At 36.7% G+C, this 12,512-nt stretch overlaps 1 protein-coding gene across 1 annotated transcript in view; it reads right to left on the reverse strand.

The window, feature by feature from the left end:
• Window positions 1–4,344, reverse strand: part of LOC106516987 (SH3 and cysteine-rich domain-containing protein 2) — a 25,284-nt gene extending 20,940 nt beyond the window's left edge. Inside the window, exon 1 of the mRNA XM_014007632.1 lies at window positions 3,526–4,344. Coding sequence (XP_013863086.1) covers window positions 3,526–3,606 — 81 coding nt within the window. The 5' untranslated portion in view covers window positions 3,607–4,344. The remainder of the gene's footprint in view (window positions 1–3,525) is intronic.
• Window positions 4,345–12,512: the final 8,168 nt, after the last annotated feature.

A 12,512-nucleotide genomic window follows, 5' to 3' on the forward strand; every position in this document is an offset into this window, starting at 1 on the left:
AAGTTTAATCTTTGTAGATGAGCATTTTGCTAGCGTTCTATTTTATGTTTTTATCTCAATTGGCTTTYATGCTTTCTATTTTAACTTGGTTTATTTTATCTTGTAACCTAAATTATTTTGGTGCAAAGTACCTTTTGATTTTTAAATTGAGAAGTACTATTTATGTAAAATGTACTTATTTTATTAAATGTAAACCTTCTACGAAAAGCAGTTTTTGCAAACTAGTCACCTTTATTATTATTTCAGTACATCTGAGAAGTGAACAGAGTTCAYGTTCATTCCCAACTGACTCCACCTAATCTAACACTGTAAACTCTACTGATTCATCAGCATTCCTGAAGCAAATCAAGCAATTTAATAAATATTAGACACCATCAGTCAGCAAGGAATGAACAAAGGTGCTGCTGGAAACTGAAAAAGTTCACTTGTTTTTCAAATGCTTTAATCAATATTCTTCTTTTTCTCTTATTGCAGTAATCAAAAGTGTCTTACTGTCTCCACTAAACAGTCATGTGTTTCTGTAAAACTGATGTGTATATGTAAAGGAGCCATGGGGAAATAACAGCATGTTAGAAAACAAAGAGTGATGGTAGAGCAGAGACCTAAAAATAAAGATAGAGAAGTGAGGGACAACTAGAAAAGGTCACTGGACAGGGTAAATTGGAAAAAGAAAGGAAATATATAATCTGTGCAGGCCATAAAGTAAAGGAAAAACTGATAAGGAGGTGAGAGTGAAGTAAAAGGTGAGGGACAAAGCTGGATAGAAAGCACTTCCATCATTTTCAGTCCCATAAAAATCTCTTTGTGTTTGCCAAATACGCAGCGAACTGTGCASACCAACCTGCTTTATCAGCAGTTACGTCCACTCCAAAGACTTTATTAAACTTTATGTACCGGAAAACTCTCATTTCATCGGCTATGAAACAACATAGAGATCAAATGAACTGTTTGGCATCATAGATTTTTCGCTTCTGAGCTCCAAAGTGTACAACAATTTCTCTGGATAATAAGGTCAATTTAAAACCTGTTGTCAACATTTAATTTTCTTAGCAGAAAATATCATAACAGGTTCTGACAATTGCTATTAGGACCTCCTATCAGTTTGAATTATCAGAGGACTAAAAGCTGGATTACACTGGCTCAGTCTACAGTATGATACAGATATACTAATATTATTGATAAAACAATCTTATAGGTAAGATACTGGAACGGAAAGTGCTGAAAGTGRTTACAGAGGTCTAATAATATTTTTGGAGCCATCACCTTGCCTGTAGGAGGAGGAGGTGGAATAACTATTCATTGTCTGTCACTGCCTCTATTAGAAGCACTCTAGAAAGCTGGTGGGCCCACTTAGCAATGTAATAAATACTCTGAGGGAGAAGTGGAGAGACGGCAAGGAAGAGGAGTGAGACATGAAGGGAGAGATGCTGACGGGCTGAGAAACGATTGTGGAAGGAGACGGTGAGGGGAAGTGAGCAAGACTCTGATGCAGAAGAGGGACAAAAGCTGAGATGGTTATGAAATGATTGGAACGAGGTGAGACGACTGAGAGTCACTGAAAGATTCAAGTGAAGCTCCAGAGACGTCTTAAAGCAAACAGCTCTTAAAGAGACCCCAGATGTGGCACATTTTTTTAATGAACTCCCTCCTCTTTCCTCTTCAGTCCTTCGCAGCGTGTTAAACAGGCCGGGCCGTCAGCAGGAACTTGGCAAACATCAGAGCTGATGCAGCTTGGAAGACCATCTCCTCCCATTTCTGTTTTGTCATGACGTCCATTTGGCTGAATTATGACCTGGCTCGCAGCGAGGCACGGCAAACATCTGCCAGCTGATTGGCTCATAAATTTATTCAGCCCTTCACTGTCCACGGTTTCATTGGGCTGTCTGTAGGCCAACAGAAACAAAAAACAACCCTGCTGTGCTGAACTTTTTCTTCCRGGTCTCTGTTGTGAGAAATCACAATCTAAATTGCGCCGCAGTATTTGGCAGCGGAGGTTGTTGTTAGCGCTTTGCTGGAAGTGTGGGAAAACAAACACGAACCAGGATGTATGTCATTTTGATGAGGGGGAACCAATTCAGCTAACCGAGTTTATTTTGTATRACTTAAAAAGGAATCAGCTAAACAGTAGAAAATCTTGAAAACAAAAYGAGCCGAGTAAAAAAACAAACAAACAGAGTAGCAGGTCCTTAGTCTCTGACCTGTGACGTGTCCTGAGTGACCTGTAGACAGCACTGCATTCAGGTCTGAACACCCTCAGTGCTCATTGAAAATGTTTTTGCTCAGACCACCTTCGGAGATGATCTGGACTCCTTTTATTTACGTACTTTTGGTCGTCTGAGTGCAATACCTTCTGATCCTGGACTGACGTGACCCCACACAAGCAGCAGGGTATCACCCGGCTGTCTCAGGATAAAAATAAAAGTCTAAAGGGATTTGTACAGGTTAAAATCTTCAATTTGGCACTGAGCTCTGAAATAACCAATCATTGTATGCACTTGTCTACTATTGCATCTCTTAGATAATTATGTCCTTAAACATACCAGGATTTTTTTAAAATACATAAATGATAAGAGTTTTCTTTTGTTTCTTTGAGTTGGTCCTTTAAAATGTATTTTGTACTTTATTTTTCAAATCTTTGTTCGTATTTTACTTTGCGGCCGAGTGAAAACACCAATATTTACGGTTACAAATAAATTAACTACTGAATAGTTTAATGGCTTTAAGACATTTCAGCTAAAGCTACAAATTTTGAGACAATGTGAAATAATTTCTCAGTTGGACTTCTTTATTTCACGTTTGTGAACATAAAGGATGAAGTCACTGATGTGATGCATTTCAACTTTAAAATGCAGTTAACTGTGCGTAAAAGGGAATATTTCTCTCTCTATGGCCATGTCATTTTGATTTCTTGTTAAACTTGTTTTTGTGAATGTGTGATATCTGAGGCTTAAACACAACCATCTTTCTCATTCAATAAATCTGAGAAGTTTAAACTTTTCACCAGTTTGGGTCACGTTAACGGTTCATGAAGCCAGACTAGTTAAGAACCCCTGGTTTAGATTATCTGTCTATTTGCTGAGCCCCAGATATTAAGTCCTAACTTCCAGTCACACCAATGAGAGTCTCTGAAAATCAGATATGGATGAAGGCGCTTTTAATAATAAATCCTCATGTTATGGTGGAAAAAAGCAGAGAAGAAAGAGAAGTGTTATTTGTGGTCGCACCACGCATGTCAGACAGAGCAGACACACCTTTCTGTGTAATCTCTGCTCTCTAACTTTGAGGTCAGGTAAGGTAGGAGAATTACAGCAGCTTAGACTTGTTATGTAAGACCCACGGGCACCACAGAATTAGCTTCACAGGACAGAAAAAGCGCGTGCTTAGTCACTAAATTGGCTTCACAAACATAACACCTTACCAGTTAAAGCAGAGTTAATAAAACATTTCATTAAAGAAATAACCCACGCTTTAATCCCAGATAATTAGGCAGTAAAAAAACAGATGTTTGAACAGGTGTAGCGTTACCTTTGACTCTGGTTGGCTGGTGCCCTGCCTGCTGAGGTCCCGGTTCTGAGGCTCGCTCTCCTTCTCGCTGATCTCCGTCATCTCGAATCAAGACAACCCTCCTTCAGCAGCAAACCTGAAGTCCGCGGCGACAGAGGAGCAGGAAAACTCCTCATGCAGAGCTCTGAACGGCGCTACAGTCTCGCGCGAAGAGATAAGATTCAGACGGTCGACACATTATTTTATCAGCAACATTTTTTAAAGATTTATTTTTTTCCCCCGTCGAAAAATGAGCGTCTTTCTCACAGATTTGAAACTCTGAATTGTTAAAAATCAGACTAATTGTTTAAAAAAATAAAAAAGTATCCTGCTCTTTTTTTCTCCGTCTCCCGTCCGCCTCGCGCACACACTCGCGCGCACTCCTTTTACAACAACTTTGATTTCGCCGTCACAAAGTGTGTAGCTCCTTCTGATTGGTCCAGAGCGACAGACAAAAGAAACCCGTCAAAATCAGGGGCATAAAAGCTCGTCCTGATTGGCTGAGAGGAGATGACGCTGAGAGCTCAAACAAGGAATTTAGCCTGTCTTTTCCTGAACGTTTCAATAAAACCAACCCAGGGGTTTTAAGGAGATATTTTGCTAACAGACAGACAGGGTTGAATCTTACCAAAGTTTAAAAACATAATCAAAATCCCCTTGCTCAAAAAGTTCAAAAACTGTTCTCCTTGTGTTGAATTCATTACGAAAAAGAATAAAGATGTAGGTTAAACCCATCCCAAGATGTGGYCCACAGAGAGCACCATCAGCAGAGCCTGGGCGGCTGATTCAGCACCAAGGACAGCTCCGCTCGCCTCCATGCTTCTCTGCAAAGTGTCTCACTAATTACCAGGCTTCATCTAATCCCTTCTCCTTACCGAGCAACAACACCACACGTACCAAGTGTTATACACTCCATCACGTTGGGTTAAATATAGAAACAGTTCAGAACAAAGCAAAGGCACTAATTATAGCTTCTTGCAGAAGAAGGCGTGTGAATTTGTTTTGATTCCTAAAAATGTGCTCAACTGTTTGGTGAAACTGATCACTTAGTGCAGACCTGTACACCATGTCCCAGTTATTTTTATGGCTGTCAGAAACAGCTTGACAGTCCCTGTTTATTCAATATCATTACAGTAAAGTGGATTATAACATTAATTAAGAACTTCTGTCATAATTACATGAAAAAGCTCAGTGACTTTAGTAGATTATTTTTGAGGCAGGATTGGTTTCATACTTGTGAAAACGGGTTTTGATTGATCAGTGTTTGCAACTAACTGCAGTATTAAACAAACCTTTGCTGTTTTGGCGTACTGGGGGGAGTGTTTGCAAAATCATCTTTTTTGAGTTTTACATCATGTTATTTTTTATGTTTTTATTTTTATTCTTTTACTCATTTAATTTAAAACAAAAAAGTTTACATTACAGAAAATACAAAACTTATATCACAAAATAAAATGAAAGGCAACAGAACGAAGAAAAAATCTTATAATATCTGCCCCTTTTTACAAAGAAAAAAAGAAGAAGAAATGTTAATCTTCTGGTTACAAAATACAACAAAACAGAAACAACAACAAATAAAACATACATAAATACCCATTATTCTAATTTATATTTGTTCAATAAACCAAGTTTAATCATTCTTTTAAACACAAACAATGATCCAGCATTTCTAACATCACTTTCCAGATCGTTCCATTTCACTCCCTGTATCGACGTTCCCTCAAACTTGTTTGAAATCTGTGCTTCACATATATTTCATTTCCCTTTGAATTATAAGAGCTTTCTCTTTTAATAAAATTTAACTGTATACTCAAAGGTAGCATGTTTTTATGAGCCTCAAACATAAGCTGTGGAATACTGTAATCAACCAACTCATGAAGTTTTAATAATTCCAATTGACAAAACAATATATTTGTTGGGTGACTGTAGTGTTTTAATAACTCTTATTGCTCTTTTCTGCAAAAATAAAAATGGAGTTTATTATCATTTTACATGCTTTTCCCCATATTTCAATACAATATATGTGGTACGGAACTATTATTGCATTATACAACATATGTAGAGATTTGTCATTAAATAACTCTTGAGCTTTTTACAATACTGCAATTGATCTAACTATTTTTACTTTTAGATTATTTATGTGTGATCTCCAAGTCAGCTTCTCATTGATAGCGACACCCAAAAACCTAACTTCACTGACTCTGCCAATTGTAACACCATCAATTTTAAATTGAACAGCAACTGCTATTTTTCTATTAGTAAATATAGTAAGTTTTATTCAAATTTAATGATAGCTTTTTAATTTGAAACCAACTTTGTATTTTAACAAATTCTATCTGTATCATCTTCATGTTATAATGTCATTCACTCATCAAAAACATACAAGTGCTGCTTTGACTCATTTGTGAATGTTTTCTGTGGAGCTGCTTAAATGCTTGCTGGTACAAAGCTCCACCTATTTACACAAAGCTCCTCCCTGGAGCTCAGTCAGCAGCTGTGCTTCCACCCCCACAGAGAACTCCTCCCCCAAAGCATTGTTGTGAAGACCTGCTGAAGTGGGAGTGTCCAAAATGGTAGGAAGTTCTTAAAGAGACAGAGGCCAATTTCAAAGTGTTTAGATAGACTATGATGCAATGTCAATTTTATTTTTGATAGATACAGCGTTTTTACTATAACAACTGAATGTAACATTGTTACTTGATTGTGGCATAGAATTGAACATTGTGCCTGGAAAATACATAATTAATTAAAAACATTTTTTTAAAACTATACATGATGCCTTTTATGATGGGGTGGACTTGCGTGTACCCCGCTGCTCGCACAGTGAATGCTGGACATGGGCACCAGTGACACCCGTGACTCTGAAAAGAAATGGATGGATGGATGGATGGATGGATGGATGGATGGATGGATGGATGGATGGATGGATGGATGGATGGATGGATGGATGGATGGATCTTGCCTCCATAGGGGGAGCTACATTAAGTTGTCAAAGGTTGGGGCAGAAACCATGGCTTTGACAGAATCTGAAAGTGCTTCTTCCATTTGCTATGGCAGAATGTGGTGGGAGAYACTCCCATGAACAATTAATATCTTACATGTCATAGATAACTCTTAGACTGACTTCAGAGTATTGGTGTCATCTCAAAACAATGTTAGTCTAAAAAAACATCTATGGCAGTTAATGTGATTTAAGTTTAAAACCTTTTATGTTGACATCAGTACTGCATTACATCATTATACAGCAGAAACATTATGATATTCCAGCCAAAAGTACCCCAGCTAGGTACAGTTATCCAGACTGGAATAATCTGTTAAACTTTCTCAGTCACTGGGTCAGTTTAAGTCTATTTTCCCTGGACTTCATCTTTAAATAAAGGAAAAGTTAGTACTTAATTTGATTTGAGGTTTTGGGGAAACTGCTGCAACTGAAATCAAGCATGTCTGATTTTTATTCGAGTTATTATTTTTTTGGTATTTTACTGCCAATTTTATTAGTGTTTTTATTATTTTACAATTTTTTTTTGTTTTATTAGTTTTTTTTGTTTTGTCCTTAGCTAAATGTGATGTAATTGTTGTGACTTTGGTTAACTGAGATTGTTGTAAATGTGCTATATGAATGAACTTTGACTTGATTTGAGTTATCCCTACCTTCTCTATGTAATGCCAACTTGACATCAGTGTTACAATTATTAAGCAGYGTTTATGTTGCTATGACATGTTTGAGATGAACTTTGTTCTCAGCCTCACCTGGACTAGCTGTTAGCTCAACAAACTAACTTTAATTTGTCTGTTTTCCCAAACAGAACTAACTTAGGTAAGATGTAAAGCATTCATAATCTCATAGAACTCCACATGAAAAACTCTGAACAATTTCTTTCAAACGTTGCAATTTTCCATAAAAATAAAATATTTGTGAGGCAACATAATTCAAAGAGTTTGCAAAGCTTATGGGCTCAGAAAAGACAACAGAAACTGCATATTCCATTTACCTTGTGAGGTGTAAAAAGAAATCCTAAACCTCCTTAAAGTTGCAGTTTATGACAATACTGGTGGGTATTTTTTTTAAACAAGAAAGCTCTTTTTAAATGTAATCTTGATGCGACGAACATCTACACACCCCAGCTGGATCTGGGTCAAACATTAAAACCAATGAACCTGACAGGAGACACATCTCTCCCGTGACGTAACCAACAAAATGTCGTGTCTGAAGCAACCTGTTTTTTTATTTAACATGCTGAAGATTTTTCACCGTAAACCGAGTCCACATGACCCACTTATTCTGTCTGTCAGATAAACATGAATTTGAAACAACAAAATAAAACATGAGTAACAAAAGGGGATGCAGCAATCTCATATTTGTCTAGATTGCCCAAAACATTCAAAGAAACTTTAATTTAAAGCCAATTTATCAAGAGTTTGTTTCTTTTCTCACAATGCAAGTAATACAAATAACACAAATGTTTCTTTGAAATGTGTCAGATACATCTCTTAGAAACACATCATTATACAATATTTATGGACCTTTTTCTGCCGGCACATAAAAAATTTATGCTCAACATTTTATGCACATTATACGAAACGTTTTGCATGTCATTTTGAACCTTTAAAATTCACCCAATTGTTAGATTTAGAGTAAGAAAAAAATCKGTGCATGATGTCAGCATTTGAAAATTAAGATGCACAGGCACAACGTTTACCGATCTTTTGTTTTTGTTTTGTTTTTTGTAGAAGGGCTCTTACAGGAATAAATAAAATGTTTGAGTAAAGGACAAAGTAGGCATTTATGATTGGCGTCTTAAACGGTAGTAAAAGTTCAAAGTAAAGTCTCAAACGTCTTTGAAAAATAAAAAAAACAAGATGGAGCCAATTGAGGTCAAACAAATCTTAATATAACTAAACTGATTTATCAGAATAAAATTATAATTGACTGTTTGTATTGATTTTTTATGTTTTCTTATTAAATTAGCTATTGATGACAAATAAAAACATTTTATGGTTTAGGCGTAATATCTTTAATCAGAACTAATGTACAGTAGAGGCTGTCAGTTTCAGAAGGAAATTAAAAGCTAAATTAGTCATAATTTGAGGGAAAACATTAAGTAAAAAATTTAAATTAAGCTTAAAGTGCATTAAAACAATATTTCAGTGTTTCGAGCACAGAAAGACATTTGATGACAATGAAAAGTTTTTACATTTATTTAAAAAACACATTGTTCAGTCTAATTACAATAATGTTCTAAAGTTTAAATATTACTGTGTTGGAGAACAAAATTTTAATAGACCCTCAGGAGGTGAAGTCTTTCTAATCGACCAAATGGGGCAGAAAAAACTTGAAGTACTTATTGGAGTTACATCTTCTCCCAAAGAGATATAGCATGTAGCTCCTGTAAACACTTTGAAAATGATGGATTATCACCTGCAGTGACTCAGAGAGAGAGAGGAGACATGGGAAAATAAAGGGCTTGGCAGGACGTACGGACAGCTGGCAGGAGAGACGCTGGGGTTTGTGTTCGAAATGCCAGAAAAGTGTTGGCGCTGCCGTGTGCTGACTCACACCTCAGGCCTGCAGGGATTATTGGGACTTTTGGACTCCCATTAGTTTTTAATGTGTCCCACATATTGTTGCTCAGAAATGCAGCTGCTGTCAGGAAAAACAGAATTAAATGATCCACATGAATATCAACCCTCCAGCAAGCGGCTCCTGGTTTGACTTTATAAAAAAAGATAACAGTCTAAGTTTGAATGAATGAATCCTCAGCTTGAATGAGAGAAAAATAAAACGTCTGTGAGAGACAGTTTAACAGCTCCTCTGGAAAGGCTTATCTTGGAATGTGAAACAATAAAAGCACATCTAAAAATCACATTCGATTTTAAAATCTTGGATTCTGAGCTGACGCTATAACAAAATTTAGCCCATGATTTGTAATTTGGCTTTTTAGTGTTGGATGATTACCTGAGGCGGCCACGTTGAGTTAGGCTTCCAAAAATTCTCTAGTTTTAGATGCATCCACTGAATACTATCTGAAAGCTTTCTGCACGGATGTGGTGCAATGAGATGGAAAATACTCTCAGCTATTATCACATTCATTTTTAGCTCAATATCTGCAAAACTGACTGAACTTCAGCTATTTTTAGGTTTGCTACGGTTGCTTAGCTGTTATCGCCCTATTTGGCGGCTGGTGATAATTACTCCAAAACAGAGTCACTCAGGAGACCAAAAGAGGCTTCAGTCAGAAACAAATGTTAGAAATGTTATATAATAGGCCTATTTTTATGTATTGAAAATGAAAATGTATACGACGGTAAATTTCTAAATAGTTTTCACATTAACTGGAAGCAGTGCTGTGTGTACAGATCTGCAGTTCCTGCAGGGATTTTTGACTATAAGTAAAAGATGCTGCAACATATTAGTGAACTGAGATGCACCTCCCCTCCTCCCATAGTTTTGCTGATGCTTCACCAGCAGTACATTTTTTACAGCCGCTCACTTCAGTTTGCCTCAGCACAAATCGTCAAACTTCATCCAGTTAGTGGACACTTTTCCCTTCAGAACAGCACTTAAAAAAAGACTTGCAAAGTCACACAACCAAAAAAAAAAAAAAAATGAAAGCAAAGAAATGTCATTCTCAAATGACTTTTGAGAAAAAAGAGATATTAATAAATCTGTGGTTTAGTTTATGATTCATCTGCAGCAGTCTGATAACAACAACAAAAAAGTGTGCTGAATTAATTCTCAGCCTTCATCCATTCAGCTGTGAATGCTCTTCTCTTGTCAGAACAATTAATATGCAGCGATCCTAATCTGCATGTCCTTGCTCACAAAGAWACAAACAATTGTCACAGTAACATTACATATCAATCCCAGGATTTCTGCTCAACCTTCAGGACTAATACCATGTTTTACTGCAGCTGCTGCACTCAGCAGAGTTTAGGCTCTTGTGCTGTGATGAGAGTTTAAAATGCTGCACTCCATAGCTGAAAATAAATCTCGACTTTATCCTTCCTCTGCCTTTATTCTTCCTTCCTCTTCCTTCTCTCCCCTCCCTCTGCAGACAGCTGACTGTGTGCAGCCATAAAGCTTGACTAAGTGAGAAATGGCTCCCCACCCTGTCCCTCCTTGTGCCTGCTTCTTGAACTGGGGGGTTATTTTCATGCTGTAWCGCTTCCTCAGCAGCAGTGACCTGCAGCCCTTAATCGCATGGAGGGAGATGGCAATTTGCTGAACTCATGTCGCGCTCTGCATCTTCACCTCCAAAGTGAAAAAGTGGCTCCATTCTGTGACAGAATCTATTCAGGCTWTGCATCAGATTTGTACTTTTATGTCTTAACATTAAAGTCAATTCAAACTTTTGTGCATAGACAAGAGCTGTCAAGAAAAGTTTTTTTTTTTTTTACTGTAGGAAGTTATTGAAACAGAACAGCAGTGGTGGGCACAGTTCCCCTAAAGCACTAATAGGGGAACTGATTTCCTGATTAGTGCTTTTGCTAATTTTAATCTTTTTAGAGGATTAGCACTTGCTAAATTTACAGGCTAAATTCAGAAGCACCTAACTGAGATCTATAAATGTTATCAATCAATGTTATTGTTAACAGCTGATGGTGAAAGCTGTCATACATTTTATTAATACAGTATACATGTATGTGTCACTGATCCACCAGGTGACAATATATGAACTCAAATACAGCTGTGGCATATCAATGATAAGTMTTAAGAGAGCAACATGACAATATGTGACATGTTGTCTTTTGAAGAATGTTCATGGGTTGACTGGGTTATTATAGTGCTTTAGACTTAGTTTTTGCTTAAACTTTTAGTGCATTAGTGTTTTAGAATTAGGGGGACCTAAATATTTGAGTTATTGTTTTAGGGGAACTAATTTTTTAGATTAGTGCTGCCCACCACTGCAGAAAAGAAATAAAACCAGGTGAGGTTTAAAGGACACACATCATGCATTTAAATCCTTTTTGGTCTATATAAGGTGGAACTGCATTGCTTTAAYTTGAATTCCTCCTTATTGCAACATTACAAAACCGTCTTTCACCACTTTTCTGAGGGAGAGAATGAAGACGACAAATTTGTAGTTGGTAAATTCCAACATTATTTGGCAGTTCCATCGCAAATAATTTGACATAATAGAAAGTAGAAAACTGACCCCAATAAAATATAGATATCTACTCAGCACTGGGAGAAACAAAATCCAACCTTTTGCTGCTGCTAGAGATTCCAAGTTGGCCTACACGACAAAATGTAACAGCTAAAAATGTGGATTTTACATGACGCCCCCTTTAAACTGGGCGTCTCATTAAAGGTGCCCACTGAAGTGTCATGAAGACTAATTTTCAGAAAGTAAATAATAATAATAATAATAATAATGAATCCACACTATGTATTTCCTAATTATATTTGATGTGTTCCAAAATGAAAAAGAATTGTAAGCAAATATTTGGAGCGGCTTACTAATGTTTGTTTACCCACAAAAATAGTTGAAATGACTGAAAATTAATCAATGGCATCTATGACAAGAGCCATTAGGTACAAAGTCTGACACTATCACCTTTAGCTTGTCCAAAATGACTCGAGCTTCCATTTGAGTTTCAGTGGAATCATCTGAGTACTTTGTTTAYATTGAATRCATACCTGCATTTCAGAACTGCRTATCRAATATCTAGAGGGAATTCTTWGAAACTGCACCACTTACTATACTTCAGGATAATCTCTTAGCTGTATTTTATAGTTCGCACAGATTAATTTTAAGTGATCTAGATCTGATATTGTTTGTATCTAAAAAATATTGTGATGACAACCTGAACAGCTAAGATTTTACCTTCGACTTCTAACCACTCAAACACATTTATTTGTGTATTTCTGGCAGCTTGCTGCATCATAATTTCACAAATCCTCTTCTATGATGTGTGAATAAAGATGTGAAAATCCATTTAACCTTGAAGAATGACCTCCTGGGTTG

The sequence above is a fragment of the Austrofundulus limnaeus genome, unplaced genomic scaffold (genome assembly GCF_001266775.1).
Source record: "Austrofundulus limnaeus strain Quisiro unplaced genomic scaffold, Austrofundulus_limnaeus-1.0 Scaffold43, whole genome shotgun sequence".
Classification (NCBI taxonomy): domain Eukaryota; kingdom Metazoa; phylum Chordata; class Actinopteri; order Cyprinodontiformes; family Rivulidae; genus Austrofundulus; species Austrofundulus limnaeus.